Genomic DNA, 24,290 nt, shown 5'->3' with positions numbered 1-24,290 from the left:
AGTACAGAGTTGTCTACTGGAAGGTGGGTGCACTGCAACCCACCGCTGCATGCAAGCAGAGCTTTGTGTGGTTGATATCTGCTTTTAAGAAGAATATCTTATTTTGTTGTGAGTTTTTTATTTTATGACTTTGTTAGCTACTTGGAACTGTTTATGTGAAGAGTGTCACATACTCTTCACATTGGCTCCCAGTATTTTTCTAAGCACATTTCAAAGTGTTGGTGTTGACCTTTAAACCCTAAATGGCCTCAGCCCTGTATACCTGAAGGAGCATCTCCACCCCCATCATTCAGCCCAGACACTGAGGTCCAGCTCCTAGGGCCTTCTGGTGGTTCCCTCACTGTGAGAAGTAATGTTACAGGGAACCAGGCAGAGGGCCTTTTCGGTAGTGGCACCCGCCCTGTGGAACGCCCTCTCATCAGATGTCAAGGAAATAAACAGCTATTTGACTTTTAGAATACATCTGAAGGCAGCTTTGTTTAGGGAGGTTTTTAATGTTTGATTTTTTATCATGTTTTAAATATTCTGTGGGGAGTCACCCAGAGTTGCTGGGGAAACCGAGTCTGATGGGCGGCATACAAATAATAACATTATTGTTGTTGTTGTTGTTCTACAATTTTAAAATAAACAGCTAGAAGAGAGCAAATTGCCCCCAACCAAGTAAATATAGTAGTTTCGATGATCCAGTGAACAGCAATGGAAGACAGCAACTTGAAAACACAGTGGGAGGAAACAACCTCGCAGCATTTCAATCTGCTAATGGTAACATGCCCTCTGTCACGACTAGCTGTAGCTGGATTGACATCAAGGGCTACAAAGCATAATTGGAAGTGCAGAGAAGCTGTCAGCAATAATGCTTGCAACCCTAATCTCTTACCTACCATTTCCAAACCAATAATTATTAATTTCAAGATGGACTATTCCCATAATGTTCTTCTAAGCTTGACTGAAGACATCAGTAAATGGTGCATTATTAGAAGGCTCCCCCCCCCCATGCTATTCTGGAAATTTGGCCATGGGTGATCATTCACCTTTGGGTGGTCTCTCTTCAAATAACCTGTGTGCATTCTTTCCTAGTACAGTGGTACCTGGGGTTAAGTACTTCATTCGTTCCAGAGGGCCATTCTTAACCTGAAACTGTTCTTAACCTGAAGCACCACTTTAGCTAATGGGGCCTCCTGCTGCCACCGCGTCGCCAGAGCACGATTTCTGTTCTCATCCTGAAGCAAAGTTCTTAACCTGAAGCACTATTTCTGGGTTAGCAGAGTCTGTAACCTGAAGCTTATGTAACCTGAAGCGTATGTAACCTGAGGTACCACTGCACTGCACTGTACTAACTAGAAGGGGCAAGGAGACAATAATAGATTGATAAGACAAGGGGGGTATATTCAGATTACTTCCTCCATCAGGGGCTGACTTTTTACAATTAAAAATAATAATTGGTACACAGCAGGCAGAAACCAACATTTTGTTGGCATGGAGATGCAGCGTTAAACAAGCTTTAGCTGGCTGAATTTCTGCTTGTCAAACAGCTATTAAAGGCACAGAACCCACCCCAGCCTGCAAGACTCTCAAGTTCAACTCTTCCTTTAAAAAGTGGGTCTCCCGTGCATCAACCCATATCTGCAAGGTATATGAAAATTCCTAAACACTTCGCAAAACAAGCAGAGACCAGTTTAAAACAAGTATGCTATGATTCTCCCACACACATACCAGAAGGAGGGAGGGAGGGGGAGGAAATCAAGGGTGTGAGCTAATCTGGTGTTGAACATTATTTTTAGACTCTGAGTGTGGTGACCACCTAGAAAATATTTCGAGCTGGATCTATTTGCATTCTAAATGCGTATTTTGGAGAGCACCCCTGCCTTAAGAGGGTCTCTCATGCAGCTTAACAGAAGGGAGCAAATGTGTGCTTGTAGCTGCCCTTCCATTTAACAGGCCTTCCCAAACTTGGGTCTCCAGCTGATTTTGAACTACAACTCCCATCATCCCTAACTAGCAGGACCAGTGGTCAGGGATGATGGGAATTGTAGTCCAAAAACAGTTGAGGACCCAAGTTTGGAAAACCACGATTTACAGGAATAGGGGAGGTTTGTCTGCATGCCACTTCAAAACACTGACACCAATCCACACATATATGGGCACCACTTGAAGACACATGGCTTGCATTTTGAACATGTGAATGACCCCCGTTGAAAAGGAATGTGTTTCAGGTTGTGTGAAAACTCTGCCTTGGGTATGGTTTTGTGATGGCTTCTTAGAGTTGCAAGCAGTGAATGATAAACATGTGGTGGGAACATGGACATCCACCTTTGCTTGGTCTTCCTAGCTCTATCTGCTTTCCTCACTTTGCTAGGACTTTGTTCATTTGCAAAAACACTAATCACTCATAAAATAAATGGGCAGAATAAAAGGTAAAGGTAAAGGTACCCCTGCCTGTACGGGCCAGTTGTGTCCGACTCTGGGGTTGTGCATCTCACTTAAGAGGCTGGGGGCCAGCGCTGTCCGGAGACACTTCTGGGTCATGTGGCCAGCGTGACGAAGCTGCTCTGGCGAGCCTGCACCAGCGCAGCACACGGAAACGCCGTTTACCTTCCCGCTATAAAGCGGTACCTATTTATCTACTTGCACTTAGGGGTGCTTTCGAACTGCTAGGTGGGCAGGAGCTGGGACCGAAAGCTCACCCCGCCGCGGGGATTCAAACCGCCGACCATACGATCGGCAAGTCCTAGGCACCGAGGTTTTACCCACAGCGCCACCCGCATCCCTACAGCGCCACCCATGTGTGCCACCTATGCCGCGTCTGCCACCTATGGGCAGAATAATAAGCTCCAAAGGGGCTAGAAACTTGTTTTTGTTAACAAGAAGATTAAAAGTTGGGAGTTCAAGGATTGTGGCTCACCTAGGAGAGCAATTTCTCCCCCTGGTAGACCAGTAGTGGACCAGCAGCTCTCCAGGAGCCAGAAGTATATTTGGTCCTTGAAGCATCTCATCCAACCAGATATGTGGCAGAATCATTGGGGACCAGCAGCTGATGGCCCACAGAATAGCACCATTCCATGGACCACCACTTTGAGTATCACCATAATAGATAACACCATATGTGAATTGAGTGATTTTACCCATTTACTAAACAGATGCTCTTGTATTTTTGTTGTTGTTTAGTCGTTACATGGCCTATTTTACACATTCTTCTGATTCTGCCTCCCCCTGCCCCTGGCAAGTTAAATACCAGGATTTTGTACCAACCGAGCACTGAAACTATTTCATATCTGCCCTCACCCCCATTTTAATTTTCAAATATAATGATAATAATAATTTATTATTTATACCCCACCCATCTGGCTGCTTTCCCCAGCCACTCTGGGCAGCTCCCAACAGAATATGAAAAACATGATAAGACATCAAACATTAAAAACTTCCCATCTGCCTTCAGATGTCTTCTAAAGGTTGTCTAATTATTTATCTCCTTGGCACCTGGTGGGAGAGTGTTCCACAGGGCAGGCACCACTACCGAGAAGGCCCTCTGCCTGGTTCCCTGTAACTTCACTTCTCGCAGTGAGGGAACCACCAGAAGGCCCTCAGAGGAGGACCTCAATGTCCAGGTTGAACGACGGGGGTGGAGACGCTCCTTCAGGTATGTTGAAGGACAACAAAACAATATTTTTTTCTTTCTTTCGGCATTTTGCCAAAAGTTATCCATTGCCCATTTCACATCCCCCCGGCTGATTTTTTAAAAAGATAAGACTCCTGAAGGACATGAGTTTCTCATGTAAAAAATTATATTTGTGAAAAATAAAGATACAGCGAGAAGATAAAGAGAGAAGATAAAGAGAGAAGAGGATGGAGGCTATATGAGAGGCAGGTTTTTTATCAGGGTGGGAGACCGAGGAAGGCAAAACTCTCTTAGGTGGGGAGTGGGAGAATTCAACTCCCTGAATTTGTGAAGGTAAAATAGTGGCCAAGGGCTACATAGATATATTTATAATTTTGTGTTTTATGAAGGTTATTATTAATGCATTGAACTTTCTTTTTCTCTCTAGTTTTTTCTGTTTAATATACTGTTTATTATTTTTCTTTTCAGTTTAGTTTGAATTTTATGGTATATTAGGTTGAAAACCTTTAATAAAATTGTTTTTTGTTTTTATAAAAGAGAGTTTCTGATGCCTGCTAAGAACAAATGTGTTTAGGCTAGCCTCCATGAACGTGCAATTTTATTTGTTTTTAACTTCAAGATTTATTATTATTATTATTATTATTATTATTATTATTATTAAGCAGCATATAAACACAGTTAAATAAATAAAACACAGGGCTTTGAGGCAGTGCAGACAGAGAGAAAATGAGCCGCTTAAGAGGGCCACTTACCCTATTAAGCTACACAACCCCGTTAAGAGATCTTTGAATAAGACTGGATCACCATAGTCAAGAGTCAGCTCCTTAATTAGCAAGAAAGAAACAGCTTTGTGCTAATTTTGCGACCTGTGAAAGGGCTTTTTGCTTGTTAGGCTCTAAAAACCAACAGTCCAGGAGGCAGCAGAATCCACAAGAGTTTGTTCCAGTAGCAGTGCTATTAGGTTTCAAGCAGCATGTGCTAAAAAGAACGCCCACCCCCCTCAAAAAAAGATCTTTGTAGCAGGAGAGAAAGAAGCCTTCACCAGTTATTGCCTTCCAAGGCTGCAATAACCTTATTGATTCCTATGAAGTGACAGACTGAAGTTTCTTTCTGCATCACTATAGACTTATATCCACTGACTGTATTTGACAGATAATAAAGGCAGAGATTTTTATTTTTAACAAAGATCTGGTTCAGTAAACAATTCCCTGAATAGCTTAAGTTTATGGTCACCCTCCAGATATGGTTTGAAAATGAAATATTTTAAAACAAGCAATCTTAAATTTTTACTGATGTGACTTTTTTATTTTTAATCCCATTAATAAGAAAGCCTTGTAAAGATCTCCAGTGGCACTGAAACTTTACTTAAAAATGGGAAATTCAAATCCAAGGAGCTGCCATATCTAGAAATTAATTTTAATACCTTGCATATGGAAGAATTGCAAATTTAGAGCATGATCATTCTCTTAGTGTTGCTTTCTTCAAAGAAATAAAATTCAACAAAATATAATTTAATCAACTAACCAACCTAAGGCATGATCCAGCCAAAGTTAAACAAAGTTTCATTTCAGTGGGAAAATTTAGGGCTGTTGCGATAAATGGAATTATTTTTATTTATTTATACCATGCCTTTTCCCCTGACAGAGACTCAATGCTTATCTTAATGCTCAATTCACAATGCTTAACTTTGCCTGGCTGAGTCAGCAATCCAATTTCTTGCTCTCCTGAATAATCCAGTTCCTTGTTTTGCAAGTGGCCAGGAAGACATGTAGAGGGCCTGAATAATCAAACAATCATTTGGAAAAACCAACACCCCTGTCCCCATACACTAAGGCTGGCACATTATTTCTAAGCTAAAGGCCATTATGTTTGATGTGCAGGGAGATAAAGGTAAAAGGACCCCTGACCATTAGGTCCAGTTGTGGCCGACTCTGGGGTTGCGGCACTCATCTCGCTTTATTGGCCGAGGGAGTCGGCATACAGCTTCCGGGTCATGTGGCTAGCATGACTAAGCCGCTTCTGGCGAACCAGAGCAGCGCACGGAAACGCCGTTTACCTTCCTGCCGCAGCAGTACCTATTTATCTACTTGCACTTTGACATGCTTTCGAACTGCTAGGTTGGCAGGAGCAGGGACCAAACAACAGGAGCTCACCCAGTCATGGGGATTTGAACCGCTGACCTTCTGATCGGCAAGTCCTAGGCTCTGTGGTTTAACTCACAGTGCCACCTGTGTCCCATGCAACATTACTCCCAATTAATTAAGCACTTTCCTTCCACCCCCATGGAATGAATGGTTGCAATCCATTATATCAATAAGAGGCTTTTTGCTGTTGCTGCTTCTTTTTTACAGAGGTTGCAATTTGTATCACCAACATCTTTGTGCCATTTATTGGCGACACACACACACCAACAAAGCTGTGGACAAAATGTTGGGATATATGGCAAAAGTGGGGAATCTGTGGCCCTCCAGATAGGGCTGGACTCCAACTCATCCCTAGTCAGTACGGGCAAGTGTCAACGATGAGCAGTTGTAGTTTAACAACATCTGGAGGACCTCATTATTAATATAGTGACTGGGTCAACCCAGTCAGATGGGCAACATATAGATTATTATAAATTATTATAATTATTATATTGAGCAATATCTGAGTCGTACTCAGAGTAGACCCACTGAAACCAATAGACTTAACTTCTATAGCCACACTGATTTTAATGGGTGTAGAAGGAAGAGAGGGGCAAAGTCCTGTTGTGCAAGTGAAAGTCATTCCACTTAAGGGAGGAAACTAAACCAAATGGTTTTATCAGAATAAGCAGAGATTATGGGGAAATTGAAAGAACCATGGAAGGGGAAAGAAAGAAAGTCAGTGAATGTATTATTACAATGGTGGATATTTGATGCTGGAAATGCACATTTGAAAACTTAATTAAAATTAAAAGGGGGGGAGGAGTTTGGCACAGCTCATTGATGCAGGTCCCACTTGTTCAAAATGCTAGCAGGCTGTGATCAACATCACCACGTAAGACAGCATGCATGAAATGCACAATACACACTTCTGATCCTCGCCACATTTACACAAACGTTCTTTCCAGCAATTACTTAGAAGCTCCATCAGAAGATTCCTAGGGCTGAAAGCTGAAACCCTACGAACCTAGCTGGAGAACAGCCTAATATACAGCAAACCCACCACTCTCTATTGGAAAAACGACAGTGTGTGGTACTGCAGCAACCTCATGCAACCATACAGATATTTCTACTCAGAGGGAGGAAGGTACTAGACCGCTACCAAGCTGCAACAGTTCAATAACTCACAGCATGCATGCTTTCTGTTTCAAGGCCACCTGAGGGATGCAGCTCAGAACATCTGCTGTGCATGCAGATGGTAATCTCCAGCTGGTACAGCAGGGCGATACCCATCTGAAAACCTGGGGAGCTGTGGCTGTCCCAGTAGACAACACTGAGATACACAGACCAGGGATCCTGCTAAGTAAAAGAGACACCTTCCTATCTTCCTAAAATGATATGGAATGGGAAGGCTTCTGCTGATCTTTATCATAAGATCATTGCTGTCCCCCAGTGGCTGTCATAGAGTTCGAGGGTGATGCTTGCCAGCCATCTAGTCTAATATCCTGCTTGATTCAGGACAGCAAGAAGCACAGCATTCCAGCAGATATCTGTCTATCCTCTGTGACATCCAGAAATACTTCTCAGTTTAAGCACACAACAGCTATCCCAGGACATAGCTGGCTCAACCAACCCCAGTCGATGACAGTCACACATTAATGGGGGCAGGAGATAAAGAGTTTTCCCATCTTCAAGTTTTTGCACACTCATCAGGGAGCAAGGCCTGGTTCACATGTGCACACTCAGGCAGAAGGTGGCTGAATCCAGTGACAATTGCATGTGTGAGGAGCCATCGCAGAAAGAATGCCAAAATAAAATGCAGATAAAATGCCAAAAATAAGATATTAGTATCACCTCAAACACAATGCTGTGATAGTCCTTTCATGTACTCTGTTGCCAAATGTAGTTCGCATGTCGGCTAAGTAACCGGTGCATCTCTGCTCACTCAAAATTGAAAAAACATTTGTGTTGGAGATACCACAGCGACACATTTTCGAATCTGCAATGGCTCATTCGCCCATGCAAGTCAGTTGTGTGTTGCTGTCATGAAGCCACATGCGTGTATGAATCAACAGATCTGCCCCATTTAACTCTGTGGGATGTGTGGAGGTCAGAAGCTTTTAAAAAACTCCCACTCTTAGTTTTCTTTTCACAACTTCATCAGACTATATGAAAACCACTTACACAGACGGCATTAGAGTAATTTTAACCTCTCCCCACAGATGCTCAGTGCTGACCTCCCCCCCTCCCCAGCACATCCACTGTTCACTTCTATAACAACAGTCCAGGAAGCTAGCCATTGGGCAACCAAAGATACAGTGTTAAAATAAGACTTCCTAGGATGCTTGTCAGTATCAAAAAACCCCCCAAGCAATATTGCATAAAAGAGGGAGTGAATGGATTCAGGAATTTCAATGTTCTCTTCTCTGCTCTGTTTGAGAGTGTGTGTGTGCGCGCATTACTATTATCTTCAAAAATAAAATAAAATACTATCATCCACAATAGATTTTATCCCTACAAAATATGCAGGTTGGTACTGAATACAATTGGAATGTATGGGGCACTGGATTGCAGAATATTTTATTATCTTTACGTTCCCGGCTTCCTTGTCCGCACCAGAGTGTAATGCTAAACAAACCGTAATAAGGATTTGACAGGGAAACAAATGAATAAGCTTTCCCTCTAGTGTTGGGATACATTTCCCAGCCTTATAAATGTAACCAAATCAGGTTTGTATACACTGGGTTTGACTTTTGAGCAAACTCAGCCCCAATCTATTTACAGCTTTGTCAAACGTGGAACTATAAATAATGAACAGCTATTGTCTGAAATGTACTCACCTACCTCTGCCTCCCTGTAGAGTATTCTTGTGCAGGCAGAGAAGAATATAGCAACACACAGTGCTAGTACTGTAGTTGTACAATGGCTGGGTAATATGCAGGAGATCAAAGCTGCAGAGGTCCACAAACCCCTTAAGCTAACCGAAGGCAGAGGACTAACCAGCAGAAATCGTGGAAGTTCTCCCACTCGGAGCAATGAGCATCAAATACTACAGTACATATTTTTTTCTTTCGAGAATGGATCTGGCCTCCAGAAAAGCGGGCAAGTCACCAGCTCCCAACTCCTGACGCTCAACAGAAAAAGGTCAGTGCTAAGTATTGCAGAGGGCAGCATTAGTGTACAGGGAACACTGCAGAAGCAGATCTGCAGGATTATTTGCACAGGTAACTAACTAGCTGTGCAGAGGGACTGCAACCATGCATTGCAGTCCTATGCAAGTTGATTCAGTGGCCCCACTGTGTTCAATGGGGCTTAGTCACAGGAAAGGGCACATAGGCTTGCCAAAAGTATTTTAACACCCTCACTTTCAGTGATGGGAGAGAGGCATCAACATTTATGCAGAATCCTGTCATCACAAAACCAGTTGCAGTTTAAGGCCCTGGGTGCATCATTATTTTAAAAAGTCACACACAAACACCCTACAGTGTGTACTCTAAACATCTGTGGAAACTTTATTCCCTTGCCCAAATCTATGCCGCTTTATTTCATTTCTCACTTGATTATGGGCTCTCTCTTTTAGGCTCAAATCCTATGCACTCTTACCCAGGAGCAAGTCCCATTGGGGCTTCCTTCTAGTAGACATGTCTAGGGTTGCACTGTGAACCTTGCTTCTATTGAAACTGTGGGTGATGGTTAAAACTAGATCACTTGCAGGCTCTTTCCATCCTGTAGTTGCTGGGCTCCCATCAGCCATGACCAGTGGTCAAATTTGCTAAGAGTTCTAACCTAACCACATCTGGAAAGCATGACATTGGCTATCCCTGTTGGAGAGGGGGAAGGCATGCAAGGGCCTCAATATTAAAACCCTTTAGACCCTCAATATTAAAACCCTGAAGGCCACCTGTAGTTTCAGAACATAAAAATGGCCCCACTGGATTGAGCCAAAAGCTCATCTAATCCAGAAATCTGTTCTTACAATGGCCAGTCAGAAGCATATGGGATGTCAACATGCAGGATATGACCAAAGTAGCACACTCTCAACTTACAGTTACCAGCATCTGAGGCACCTTGTCTCCATCCCTGAAGGTAGACCATTGAGAGCCGTCAGAGCATTGGACTAGGAACAGGGTTCAAATCCCCACTCACTAGATGACCTTGGGCCAGTCACTGTCTCTCAGCCTAACCAATCTCAGAGTTGTTGTGGGGGTTAATGGAGGAGGGAAAGAATCGCTCACACCACTTTGAGCTCCTTGTGGGCAATAAAGAAACAATAGCCTCATTCTTTATTAAAGCATCCTCCCACAGCCTCTTCAAACCAGTAAGTGGAATGGGGTGGATCCTAAAAAGGTAAAGACATTGAGCTGGTTTCTCTCTGCTCCTCTTCCTTCCCTGTAATTGTAGCACTGGTTGTATGGCTGGCCACCAAGGAAGAACTACAGAGTTCGTTCAGCATGAAACTCAACCCTTTCTCCTTCCCTGCTTGGTCCAATAATCCGACACAGAATGACACCCTTGAAGATCATACTAATTAAACTGGATAAATACCACCACTTGGCTCTGTACTCTCACAGTCATTAACACAAATTAGAATCTCTACTTCACCCATGAGCATCCACTAAAAGTAGGAAAGGAAAGGTAGAATTACATCCCCCCTTTAAAAACAAAACACCAGTAACTATAGGGTGGTTGATGGTGTTAAAGAGGGCTGAACAAAGGCTAAATAGCAAGTCCCACTGAGTTTGAACCCAGGCTTAGTCACAGATGATTTGAGCATAGGATGACAGCCATACAGTGCATATTTGCATATGCTTACTCAGAAGTAAGTCCCACTGTGTTCAATGAGACTATGCACACTTCAGAACAAATCCCAGTGAGCTCAGTGGGGGTTTATTCCTGAGTAAACGCATCATGCCCAGAACCGCTGTTAAATCACCTTGGAGGGGGGGAAACACACACACACACACACACACACACACACACACCTTGAGTCAACCATCAAACCCTAGGAAATCAGCTAAGATAACCAAGGACTCCAGCATTTGCTTATCAATAATAAAATAAGTATATATATATATTTAAAATCTCAGCCACCCTTCTCATGGATTAAAGTCATGAACGCTTTTTTTAAAAAAGGGGGGAGAAAAATCAATTTGAAATTTTATTAAGCACGCTGGGAGCTATGATCAACATCGATAGCCAGGAGTGACTTTGTCCGCATACTTTTGCTAACTGCATCGCTCCTCCCTCCCACCCCCCGCCCGCTTTTCCGCCGCCCGCACCCTCGTCTTCGATAGATATCACTAGTGTGATCGTGTTAGTCGGAGGCGAACCGAGCACTGGCCAATGAGAGCCGGAGGAGCGGCGCTGGTTTCGCTTGGAATGTTGCCATGGTTTTTCCCCTCGATGGAACAGAACGGAAAGGGAAAGTGGGGCGGAGGAGAGCAAGAGAGAAAGAGGGCGGCCACCCACGTGGCGGGGGGACGAGTCCGGGTGGGGCACGCCGGCCGGACCAGAGCTGGCCTCTCCCTGCTGTGATCCCCCAGGCACTCCCTTTTCACTCTTTGCCATCCACGATGGCCAGCTCTTTGATCACTCTCAGTTTGCCGCTGGCGTCGATCCTGCGCTTCTCCCTGATTAGGTCCTCGAGGCTCTGGAAGCGCAACGTGTGCACCTGGTTGTCGGCCAGGTGGATCTTGAGATAGTACTGCTGCTCCCGGGGCTGGGAGCCCGAGGGCGGCTGGAGCTCGCCGCCGGCTTTGAACTCCCGTTTGCCGAAGCGGCACCAGGCGGCGAAGCTCTCCGAGTTCGTCCAGCAGATCTCGTGGCTCTTTAAGCCCAGGTGGCCGCAGGCGTTCTGCACCACCAGCTCCGCCACCAGGGGGCGGTAGCGGTACCAGCTACTCACCACCCGGCCCACGTTGCCAGCGGCCGCCTCGTACAAGCTGTCCTGGCGAATCTGGCCCTGGTGCAAGTGGATGATCTGCCCGCTGCCCACATAGACTGCCCAGTGTGGCGGAGGAGGAGGGTGGTCGGACGGCCCCAGGTACAGCAGCTCCAGCAGGTCGCCCGGCTTGCACAAGGCAGGCAGGGCCGCCACCGGGTAGACGCTCAAATCCCCAGCCTGGGGGTCTCCGCTCACCTTGGAGAAGATGCATTCCTGGCCGCGGAAGGCGGAGAACTGGGTCTCGCTCAGCACCAGCTGCGGAGGGTGGTGGTGGTGATGGTGGGGATGGTGGTGGTGGTGGTGGGTGGGGGTCTCTTGGACGGGGCTGCTGGAGCCTTTCACGCTGTACTTGTCCGGCTGCCCTCCTCGCTCGTCCAGGTCCTCTTCCTCATCCGAGAAGAAGTAAGCCACCCCGACGCGCAGCTCGTCCTTCTCGATGCCAGAGGGGTCCCCGGTCGGCAGCTCGCTGTAATTCAGGTGCGTGATGCGATCCAGTTGATTTCCCATCAATGACAGGGCGAGGCGAGAGCAAGAATCGCCGGATCTGAGCGAGAGGGGAGGGAAAGAGAGAGAGGGGAAGAGAGGAGTGAGAAAGAAGAGTCCGCGCAAGCAACCCGCGCAGCAAAACGACAGGCGCGCACGCCGAAAGGGATCAGGCGAGGTCGCTTCTCCTCCGCGCCTCTGCTTCGTCGAGGAGAGACGCCGCTCCCTTTCTCTCGCTTCTTTTCTCCCTAACACACCCACCCGCCTGCCTGCCTGTTTCAGCCGCTGCAGGCCTCTCGGAGCGCGCACGAGCCGCTCCCGGGCCCCCCGAGGTGGCTCGCAGCAGCTACCCCGCTGCCTGGGCTACCCCGCAGCCTCCAGCCGCGCGCTCGATCCTACGGATCCCCGCGGCGGTGCGCAAAGGCAGCGCTGCTCGGGACAGCGATCGCAGAAGGAACAGCCAGGCGGAGAGTGCAGGGCTCGGAGAGTTGCTTCCCCTTTGTCTCCGGCGCTCCTTTCCCCGCCTCTCGCTTCACTCCTCCGAGGGAGCTTGGCAGCCTCCTCGCTTCCAGTTGCAACAATGTGCCGCTCCGGAGCGGGAGAGGCAGTGGCGCTGCCCCTTTCCCCCTTGACCCCAAGCGATGCCTTGGCCGTGACCTTCCAAGCAGCTTAGCCCCGACGGGGCGGATGCTGGGGAGGAAAAAATAAAGAAAAAAGAAATCCGTCCGTCTGCGGTGCTCGCCCTCTGCGTACCCGGAATCGCCCAGATCCTGCCAAAGCCCCCGAACTCCTTTAAAGTCCTCTGGTCGCCATGGGGGCTGCCGCTGCGGACGACGAGGAGTCGCGCCAGGTCTTCCTCCTCCTGGGCACCCGCCGTCCAAGGGTCCCGACTGGCATGCGCGCCCGCTCTCCCTCCTGCGCCCTTTCCCCTGCCCGGTCCTTCTCGGCTCTGGTCTCCCTTCGGCAGCACCGGCGAGTCTAAAGTAGCAGCTGCTCCGGATACCAAGGCCCGCCCTTGGCCGTGCTCATTGGCTGCTAGGCTCCGCGCGTGGAAAAGTCGAGCCATCCTCCGGAGTGTCAATCATCCGCGCGGCAAGGGTGGGATGCCAGACGCCCGCCGTCTGCTCGCCTTCTGCAGCAGCAGCAGCAGCAAAGCCCCCGGCTGCCCGCCTGGATCTTTGCGCGCCCGGCTAGGGAGGTGAGGGGCTGGCGGGCCCAGTGGTGGCAGCGGCGTGTGGCGAGCCGCTTGTGCTGAGAAGGGAAGCCCCAGCCTCCGCCCCGCCCCCCTCGCCCCTACGCGGTATCCTACTAAATAATGGATCTGCGCAATGTCACGACTTGCAGACGCTCGGTTATCAGCCGTTGTGATTTTCCTGCCTCTTTATCATCGATGCTTAGATTTGGGGAATGGAGGATCTTTTTCTATGAAACACCTGACACAAAAATTCAAACCCTCTACCAGCAGTTAAATCGGCAAAGGGAAAGCTAATTCCCTATGTGCGTTTGTCAAAATGTGTACATTAAATTTAAATGAATGCATCGTTGGGAGGAAGTAGGACGTTTATTGCCCCCCTGAGAAAAGCTGTTGGGGGCTTCCTAGAAAGTGTGTCAGAGGTTAGGGGGTTGTAAACCCCAATTGCTGCAGAGACAGCATCCTGGTGCCAGTTCATCATAAGAATGTGAGAACCGGACAATAAGGGTTATAACCCTGGTACATCTCATGCCATTGCAGAATTCTGTTGGTGTACCCATTGCACTTTACTTCTGGTAATTGTGCTGTATCCACAGTTTTCTGAGGATAAACGATGGAGATTGGGGATCACAGTTTTGCCCCACTGAATGAGGCAGGGTTGACATATATTTGCTCAGTTACTGTGGGGAAATATATCAGAGGAAGGGAACAGCGGCACTGAGCACTAGCACATGCTGGCTTCCTCATTCACTTCTGCGGAGAGTCTTCTTGGGCAGCCATAGCTTAGTTGGGATGCCTATGCTTTGTTTGCTGAAAGCTCCAGGTTCCCTCCATGGAATCTCCAGAGATGGGGAATACTCCTATCTGAAACCTACAGAGTCACTGCCAGTCCGAGTAAACTGAGCTGGAGGCACCAGCCATCTGTCTCTGTAGGAAGCCTTGTCATTTCTGCTGATCCTTTGGCCTGAACTTTCAGTCCTCACCTGAACCAAAGTTGCATCTGCTCACACCCAGCCTCCGCTGTCCTTAACTGTCACTTCCCTGTTTGTTTGTCTCTGCTTGCTCGCCACCATATTTCTGTTGTACGCTTCTTGGGGCAAGGACCTTATTGCACCAGGTACATTGGTAGCACAACAACAACAACAACAACAAAATGGTATCAACATGTGCCCATCTGCTGGGCCTGTAAGGGATCTGTGCATTAGATTCCCATGTCAGTGGACTGCCTGTGGCTGTGATCTTCACACCTCTTTCTTTGGATCACCCTCTCCCTCCCTTTGAAACAGATTAAGCTTCCCTATGGGAGCAAATCCTTTGAGGACCTCGGCATGTGTGGGGCCTCATTTTGCAATTAGTTCCATGTGTCAATTGTTCTCTCTTTCTCGTGGCTTTCAGTGGATGGAATGCCTTTGTATGTACTGCTGGCATCTCATCAGGCACTTGCTTCGTTTAGATTACTGTTTTAATTAACTCCGGAACACAAGTGCTGTCGGTTCTTCCCTGGCACCCAGAGCTGCCAGATAAACAGGCTGCGTTTCAGTGTTAGAGAGGTTCAAGGTGCGTACAAATGGGCTGCTTAGCCCTTAGATTTTGGCTTCCGTGCGGCTCCCGTGTGGCCCTTGTTCTCTTCCCATCCCACTGAGCGACTGTTTACTTGGCTTCCCAACTGCAGCCGCCTTCCCACGAGCTGCTAATTAAAAGCAGCGCTCTTGTAACCCTAGAAAGAACATCTGATGACAATAGAAGGACACATTCTGCCTGCTATCTGCTTGTTCTGTTTAGATCACAAAGGAGTGAGGAGGAGTATATAAAACAGGCCCATGTGGTGACTTGCCCAGCCTGCCATACCCAGCTAAAACCTAAGCATGGAATTGGAATAAAGAGAGATCTAGCATGTGCCAAAGTTCCCCATTCACTTCAATGGAAGATTGTATCAAGTTAGTGGCTATCCTGTGCCCATTTCTTTGGGAGAAAGCTCTATTGGGTTGTAGCCAATGTTGGTTATACTCAGAGTAAACCTATTGGTGGGATAGCTCAGCCAGTACCTCATGAGACTCTTAATCTCAGGGTTGTGGGTTCGAGTCCCACATTGGGCAAAAGAGTCCAGCATTGCAGGGCTTGGATTAGATGACCCTCACGCTCCCTTCCAACTCTAAGAATGAATGGACATTACTAACTCAGGTTGAAATTAATTGAAATTAGTGGACTTGACTAACTATAGTTGCATACAATCCTTTGAATGCTAATGGGGTTACTTTTGAGTAGGCAAACAGGCGTGCCTTTCAAGACTGCAATCCTATACACATTGACCCTAGAGTAAATCCTATTGCACGGAAGAGGGCTTGTTTTAGAGCAGACGTGCATAGGGTCACATTGCCAGGGTCTTTCCCAGCCATAGTCACTGTTGTAGTGATAGGTTTGTCTTCACAGCCGCTCTTAATATACAAAGTAAACTGCTGTCAGGTAGACTCAGCAGGCTTTATAGCTGTACAGTGGTACCTCGGGTTAAGTACTTAATTCATTCCAGAGGTCCGTTCTTAACCTGAAACTGTTCTTAACCTGAAGCACCACTTTAGCTAATGGGGGCTCCCGCTGCTGCCGCACCGCCGGAGCACGATTTCTGTTCTCATCCTGAAGCAAAGTTCTTAACCCAAGGTACTATTTCTGGGTTAGCAGACTCTGTAACCTGAAGTGTATGTAACCCGAGGTACCACTGTAATAGTTTGTGGGTGGTTTTGAGGGCTGGAAATGATTAGCCAAATCCTATGGGGCTATAAAAGAATCTCAGGCCTTATAAATGGAAAAGTGAAATAAGATTTAATGTACACCTGAGGATAGGTTGTTTGCTTTCCCCTTAGGATTCAGTACCCACAAACACACCTACTTGCAGTTAGTCTTATCTGTTTTATTTATTTACAGTATTGCAATTATTTCCCACCTTTTCCCCAAGCGACTCAAGGCGTCGTCTGTGTTCTCCACCACTCACTATTTTATTCTCCCCAAATCCCTGCATGGCAGTTTTACTCAGCCACTGGAATGAATGCAATCTAACCTTGTCATGTTCGTTAATTTCCACCGTCTATGTTGTGTAAAACTTAGCTGAACGCCGCCTTCCTGTGAGGTCAGTTAGGTTGGGAGACAGTTACTGGTCCAAGAGAACTTCATGGGTGAGCCAGGATTTGAACCCTGGTCTCCCGGGTCAGTTAAGTCTACCAGCTCCATCCGGTACACAGGCTGAGATCCTACCTGACCACGGACTGTCTCGCGAGAGTGGTGCATGCTCTGGTTATCACTTGCTTGGATTACTGCAATGCACTCTACGTGGGACTACCTTTGAAGGTGACCCAGAAACTACAACTAACAGAGAATGTGGCAGCTAGACTGGTGACCGAGAGTGGCCTCCGGGACCATATAACTCCGGTCCTAAAGGATCTTCACTGGCTTCCAGTAAGTTTCCAAGCAGAATTCAAAGTGTTGGTGATGACCTTCAAAGCCCTAAAAGGCCTTGGCCCAGTATACCTGAAGGAGTATCACCACCCTCCTCCTAGGGTCTTCTGCTAGTTCCTCACTGTGAGAAGCGAACTTCCAGGGAACCAGACGGAGGGCCTTCTTGGTAGTAGCACCCTCTCTGTGGAACACGCTTCAGATGTCAAGGAGATAAAGAACTACACAACATTTAGAAGACATCTGAAGGCAGCCCTGTTTCAGAAAGTGGCTGGGAAAACCCAGCCAGGAGGGTGGGGTAATAATGATGATGATGATGATGATAACAACAACAACAACAACAACAACAACAACAACAACAACAACAACAACAACAATAATGGCTTCTGTGGCAGGGTTTCTAAGGTGTGCCGGTTATGTCTGCAAGTGCCCCACTATGCCTTGGATCACACTGAATCATCAAATGGGTACCCCTTGTCCTCCAAGGCTTCCATTGCAAGGTGAAAGTACATTCTTTGGATCAGGATTCAAAGTTGCCAGTGTCAAAGCTAAGCACATCCTTTACAGAAACAAGAAACCATGTTCTACCACCACTGTCAGACTGCCTCTCAATATCACTTGCTGGGAATTGCAGGTGGGCAAAGTGCTGTCATACTCATGTCCTGCTTGTGGGGTCCTTCGGCATCTGGTTGGCCACTGTGAGAAAAGGATGTCGGACTAGATGGGCGACTGGTCTGATCCACAGCCTTGTCTTATCTTCGTGGTGAATTGGAAGTGTGGGGTGGTTAGCACGAGTTTAATTCAAAAATAGATAAATCAATAAATAGTGGCGTGCTTTGAAGGTTTGGCACATTTCCAGACGCAAGAGTCTTACTGGTGAGATGCTGCACATTGAATAGAAGCTAAGAGTTGCAGTTCATTGTGTCCAGCCACTGCTCAATGCAGGATCTGCAGTGCAGGAAACAACTACAGTGTCCCTGAAAAACAGCTGCTCACCTTCTGCTTAGATGCCTCCTGTGCTTCATTCTGATGTGACGTCTTCCCCAATTTTTCCATAACTGTATTCTCCATGACTTAAGATGTTGCATGGAGGAAGAGCAGATAGTAAAATGATTTGCACTGGAATGTATTCCTGAATTATAAATTAATCTTCTTATTGCCTGAAAATGTTATTTCAGGGTCTTGCCATGACACCTGTGGCAAAAGCTGAAGTGAGATGTTGCTTGTCTCTTGTTTTCTGTGGCCACCAGTCCTGCCGATCATTAATCCAATTCTGTTCCCAAGACGCATTAGCACTCCTGCCTTCTTTACTTTCTACACCCACATCTCACATGTGCAGGTTATACTTCCCACGTTGATTGATAATCGAAATGGAGATCACATAGCACACTTTACTAAACAGCTACAAGCAAAAACAAACTGAAATATATTCATTTTTTTTCTTTTCTCCCAGGAGAGAGGATACTGTGAAGAAAGCCACGTCAAAAGAAAGACAATGGATGTAAGGAGAAAGGGGTGCAACTTCATTTCAGCTCCCTGTTATCCACCGTGTCTCCCACATAATTTTGATTGCTCAGAAACATATCAGAACCTCCCCCCCCCCCACCTCCAGAAGTTGCAGGAACTCACACCAACTCCAGATCCAGGCCAATGTTTCAGCCCTCTTCCCACTGGACTGCAGTAGCATAGCCCTGTGTTAATAACTAACAAACATGGCATCCTATTGACTTAAGAAGAGAATAAGAGTTTGGATTTGATATCCCACTTTATCACTACCCAAAGGAGTCTCAAAGCGGCTAACATTCTCCTTTCCCTTCCTCCCCCACAACAAACACAATGTGACATGAGTGGGGCTGAAGAGACTTCAAAGAAGTGTGACTAGCCCAAGGTCACCCAGCAGCTGCATGCAGAGGAGCGGAGACGCGAACCCGGTTCACCAGATTACGAGTCTGCCACTCTTAACCACTACACCACACTGGCTCTTAAGCCTTTCTCATGCACAGATTCCTATAGAACAGGCCACCAGCAGATGTATCTCAAGAGTAAGCTGGTCTTTCATTAGGGAACTCCAAGATTCCCTACTCTGACCTTTTGTATCGTGGGCTTTCTTTAAAATAGTGTCTCATTTAGTATGGTAGTATTTCTTTACTGCCCCAAATCTGAGACTTTTACTTCCAATGAGTTTCCAGAGCTTCCCAAATAAGGGCGTATTCAGAAGAACGGTTTGCCAGCTGAAACCTTCAGGGGAGAGTCACCTTGCAATGACTTTGCTATATTGAAAATAAAGAAGAAAATTGGATAGAATTATGTAATGGTAGTGCCCTGGTTCTCAGTATTATTTCAAGAAGACATATGGAGTGGGCAAGGAATACCAACAACAGGGGGGAAGATGTCATAGTTTTGCAATGTGATAACTGTAAACTATTTTCAAATAATCACACTTTTTAGCAGACGAGAACAGGACAAAAATCATTTCAGGGTTTCCCCAAGACTTCCCTACAAACCCATGCATGCATATACCACCTGCTGATTCATCACAAATTATTAGAACGATGGCATTATTAAAATTATTTTTGCTTTGAAGAAAAAAAATCCCAGTGTAAATTCTGGTTGAATGGATTTTGTTTAATCTTTGACCTCTGTTTTCACTCAAAATACAGATAAACTTCACATTCTTATTGGCATGGAACTGGAAAGGCCAAAGGGCATAAACAGGAGCAGTTTAATGAATTTCTATTACTCCAAGAAGCCTGCTTTTTAAAAAATAAAAGAGCAACAATAATATATTGGTAACAAGGTTTAAAACTATGATAATCAGGCCACATCACAAGAATATAGACTTGTAAAACATTACCCGCAACAGAAGGCTTTCCAAACCATCTTTTTTTAAAAAAAATTGCCCTGGAGAGCCCCACATTTTTGGGGTACCATTCAGTGTGACTATTACTCATTTTCTCGGCAGACACTCTGTCGTGTTCCAAGCCTGCTTGCCTCATCTTTTCTCAACTTGCAAGGAGAGCGATTTCACTTGGGTGTGTCGGCAACGCTGTTGAATATCCACATTGGTTTTGCAATGCCAGAGCACGCTTCGAAATCTTCCTGAACCTTCAGATTGGCTCAGCCATAAGGAGTGAATGCTAATTTATGGGAAGGTATGGACTAACCAGGAAATCAGGTCATATGTACATGTCAAAGTTGGCAGGTGACAGTGGGGGGGGGAGGAAAATCTGTGTTGTGATTAGAAGATCTTGGCTGCTGTTTAAATTGGGGAAGGGGAAGAAAACCTCCTCCCTATTTTAAAACCAACTAGAAAAGTGTTGCCGGCTGGCGAAAAAATGATTCGTTGGAGGCTGCAACGGGGCACTGCTGCATTGGGGGACTGTTTCTGCATAAACATGCCTCGACAGAGCAGGGTTTGCTCCTGCCCGCTTTGGATATTTTGTAAACGAACAGATCGTTCTGTCTGGGGTTGTTGGTTTTTTTTAAATCCAATGTAAATCCTTAATACTCCTTTTGTCCTTGCTTGGAAACTTGACAGCAAAGCTTACCCTGGGGCTCCCTGCCACTCGTGGAATTGCAAGGCATGAAACATTAAACAAGAATGAATGAAAGAAAGAGGAACCTGCTGGATCAGCCTGGTGGCCCAACCACTCCAGTGCCTTGTTATCACAGTCGCCAACCAGATGTCAAAGGGAAGCTGGGGATGGAAGTATCTGTCAGCCTCAGTTTCCCCCCTTTCTCATTTCCCCAGTCTTCAACCAAGTCCAGTTCTCCACATTTCTGCAGCAACTGGCTAATTTTATTTTTTTAAAAACCCTCGTGAAAATTCATCAACATTTAAGCGTGAATTTCTCATACATTTGTAAGCAGTTTTGACTAATGTACACATTTTTGCAAGCAAAACCACGCATGATATTATATTTAATTTTAATGCACACTTTTATGCATTTTGGTAAACACTGGATGGTTGGAGAACTGCACTTCAAAATTCAGATTAAGTGCAAATTTTGAAGAATGCCTGCGTTTCAATTCTCATATTGTTTTAGAAAGTGCAAATTTCATATTTCCAGCTTCAAATGTGGACTGAATTGAATTTAATATTAAATTATTATTATTATTATTATTATTATTATTATTATTATTATTATTATTATTAGTTTTGCCTCTGGGGCCATGCAACATTTACAGGATAGACATTATGTGCTTAAATTTTCTTTTTAAGGATATATTCCTGCACAAACCTCCAACCCATCCCACCCCAAATTTTAAAAATAAAAACAGTCACTCATGTTCTGAAATGTTGATACGGCAATCCAAGTTTAGACTTATTATTTAGAATAAGTAAAGTGGAGTGGCGCACACTGAAGTATTCAGAGCCGTACTTCAATCCATTTCTCTGAGCTAAGCAAGTTATCAAAGTGCTTGCGGTTATAGTTCTCTAATCCATTTTTGCAAACCAAGTAGAATATGTAAGTATTAAAAGTCAATGCAACTAGACGTCGAGGCTGCTGCTGCTGTCATGGAAAGTCTGGAACTGAGTAGCCACCCAAAACTTCCTTTAGCTTTGTGTCCTCTGATCATTTCTGAGTCTAGTCGAATGGGCAGGTTTTGTATGGATGAAAAGGATGCTTAGCCTCAAAGCTTTTATCCATTTGGGAATGATTAAGTAGATGCTGTTATAACTTTCATGAGGTTTAATTGATTGACAGTGCAATCCTACTCATGTCTAGTCAGAAGGAAGCCCCATTAATGGGGTTGCTCCCAGGTAAATATGTATAAGACTGTATCCTTAGTGTTGCAATTCAGTGATAGGCTGTACCATATCAGGCTGCTGTCTGGGGATAAAATATTTGAGGGCTCCTTCACACAAACCATCTCTTAAGCACGCTAAGCAAGCATGTAAAGGAAAAGGCCCTAAGCAATCCCTTTCCTTGTCATATTTGTTCTCTGCCTGTGAAGCAGGGAGGGAGAGCATTTAAACATTCCCTTCCCAAATGCAGTTTGAAATAATGCAGCTTAGCAAAACTTGGATTTAGTTCTGATATCAAACCTAGGTCACATCCATACAGCACATTCAAAGCAATATTTATTAAAGCACTTTAACAATCATGGTTTCCCACAAAGATTCATGGGAATGGTGGTTTGTTAAGGATGCTGGGAATTGTAGCTCTGGGAAGGATCTCCTAACACAGCCTTTCTCAACCTGTGGGTCCCTAGATGTTGAACTACAACTCCCATCACCCCTAGCTAGCAAGGCCAGAGCTCATGGTTGATGGGAGTTGTAGTCCAACAACATCTGGGGACCCACAGGTTGAGAACCGCTGTCCTAACAGCTCTCAGCAGTCTTAACAAACTACAATTCCATATATGGTGGTGTAGTGTGTGTGGATCCACAGGGGCAGTTGCCCCAGGTGCAAAATCATTAGGGGGTGCAAAATTTCAACACCTGGTGCTGCCTCAAAACAGCTTCTGTTGCTGGACTCCATTGAAAATGGCTTCTCCATGTGAACCAGGAAGTGACCTCTCCAAACAACAGAGCAACTCTTTTTTCCTTATCTCTGTGACTGTGCAGAGGGAAACTGTGTTGAATGTGCATGCATACTCCACCTGTTTCCCTCCCTCCCACCTCCCCTTTGAGTGGTCCCGGGCACCAGCAACTGATGCTATGCCACTGACCTCAACTGTCCTGATTAGACTGGGACATCCCATTTTGAGGGGCTGTTCTCTTGCATGGGTCACATGACTTGCACAGGTGTACATCCTGGAAGATGCGCATCCTGGTTTCCAGCCTCTTGTTGGAAGGTTTGCTGTTCCTAGGATTCTCTGGGGATGACATGACAGTTAAAGCAATATTAAAGTGTATTAAATGTACTGTGTGGATGTGACCTTACACAAAAAGGTTTGCCTTTGCTGAAGTGGACAAGCCACCTCTGCAGGAACACTTTGGTTCACCTACTGCAGGCATGGCCAAACTTGGCCTTCCAGCTGTTTTGGGACTACAACTCCCATCATCCCTAGCTAACAGGACCAGTGGTCAGGGATGATGGGAATTGTAGTCCCAAAACAGCTGGAGGGCCAAGTTTGGCCATGCTTGACCTACGGTTACCCTGTCTTGTGTTACAAATGTGTGAGTTGTACACCATGTTCAAAGTGGTATCATATTGCTTTAAATATTTGGTGTGATTGTGGCTTTATTCTCTATGAATGTGTCTAAAGTTCTCTTAAGGCCATCTAAGATACAAACAGCCCACAACTCTGCTCTACATTGTTGGCTTATGTTGGCTTGGCAATGAGCTGAGCTGTTCCAAAACACACATATTCAATCAGTCAGGAAACAGTTCAGTTGATTCCCTAAGCAATTCAAAATTATGACTTTTCCTGGGGCAGCCCTTCAAACCAGCCCGCTAGGGAAACCCATGAAGATGTTTCTCTTGTGCTTTGCCTAGGGGCCTACTTGGAAGAGCTATCCCTGGTAAAATCGCTACTGTGTTTTATGGTACAGCATGACAACCCAAACAACAATGTCTCAGGATGAAACTCAATCAGTGTCTTAATAAAATTATGTTATAAAAATGCAAGTATTCATAAAGCTTATATTTGTATACTAGTGTATAGAATGGAACACATTTTTCATACTTTGTGCTCAGGTGATTATTTTTTACAGTTACCACTAAAGAAAGGCTTTTCATTTCCCACCAAAACATGCTGAATTGCTGTATCCCATAACTTCCAATATTTGTCCAGTGAAAATGAGACGTCCTATTCAACAACTATTGCTATTGCTATTGCTATTGTTATTAGGCAGCTTCCAATGTGTATAAAAACATAGTAAAACATTAAAAAAACTTCCTTGTACAGGTCTGCCTACAGTGGTACCTCAGGTTACATACGCTTCAGGTTACAGACTCCGCTAACCCAGAAATAGTGCTTCAGGTTAAGAACTTTGCTTCAGGATGAGAACAGAAATCATGCTCTGGCGGCACGGCAGAAGCAGGAGGCCCCATTAGCTAAAGTGGTGCTTCAGGTTAAGAACAGTTTCAGGTTAAGTATGGACCTCCGGAAGGAATTAAGTACTTAACCTGAGGTACCACTGTATTGCACTCCATTTCTGCTTGCAGGTTTTCTACTAGTACCTGGTTGACGATGGTGAGAAGAGGATGCTGGATCCAGCAGCAATAGAGAGAGAGAGAGCTATGTTTTTATTTTCAGCTCACTACCCCTTTCTACAACAAACATGGCCCCTTCCTATGTCAACCAATGTAATAGATGCATGTGTAAATGCTCACAGATCGGTTTTCAATTTCCTGCTCCTTTGCCACTGCCTCCCCCCCCCCCCCCGCTCCTTTAGGCATACTGGGTAAAATACCTTTTTGAGTTGCATAAGTCATCGGCTGTTCGTGGATTTTGCTCTTTCGGTGTACTGAGAAGAAGCCCCATTATGCACAGTTTTGGCTGAAAAGCTGCAGGCATCTTGAGGTTGCATTGTTG

At 45.6% G+C, this 24,290-nt stretch overlaps 1 protein-coding gene and 1 long non-coding RNA gene across 2 annotated transcripts; one reads left to right on the top strand and one right to left on the bottom strand.

Moving 5' to 3' along the window:
- Positions 1 to 10,884: 10,884 nt before the first annotated feature.
- LRATD1 (LRAT domain containing 1) lies at positions 10,885 to 13,056 on the bottom strand. Its single transcript, XM_081857412.1, has 2 exons — positions 12,920 to 13,056; positions 10,885 to 12,227 (listed from the first exon to the last, which is right to left on the bottom strand). Exon 2 carries the CDS (start codon positions 12,188 to 12,190, stop codon positions 11,294 to 11,296), a length of 897 nt encoding a protein of 298 aa, XP_081713538.1. The 5' UTR covers positions 12,191 to 12,227; positions 12,920 to 13,056; the 3' UTR covers positions 10,885 to 11,293.
- On the top strand, positions 13,050 to 22,901 carry LOC309339444. The gene is made up of 2 exons (XR_014155357.1): positions 13,050 to 13,364; positions 18,256 to 22,901. It is a non-coding gene; the product is annotated as an uncharacterized lncRNA (long non-coding RNA).
- The last annotated feature ends 1,389 nt before the right edge of the window (positions 22,902 to 24,290 follow it).

The sequence above is a fragment of the Podarcis erhardii genome (assembly GCF_964252035.2).
Source record: "Podarcis erhardii genome assembly, chromosome: 3".
NCBI classification, from domain to species: domain Eukaryota; kingdom Metazoa; phylum Chordata; class Lepidosauria; order Squamata; family Lacertidae; genus Podarcis; species Podarcis erhardii.
The sequence above is the reverse complement of the archived record's forward strand: the minus strand, read 5'-3'. Positions and strand labels throughout refer to the sequence as shown.

Excerpts from the sequence above, each read along its gene's own strand:
- LRATD1 (XM_081857412.1), bottom strand. The coding sequence starts at position 12,190 with ATGGGAAATCAACTGGATCGCATCACGCACCTGAATTACAGCGAGCTG.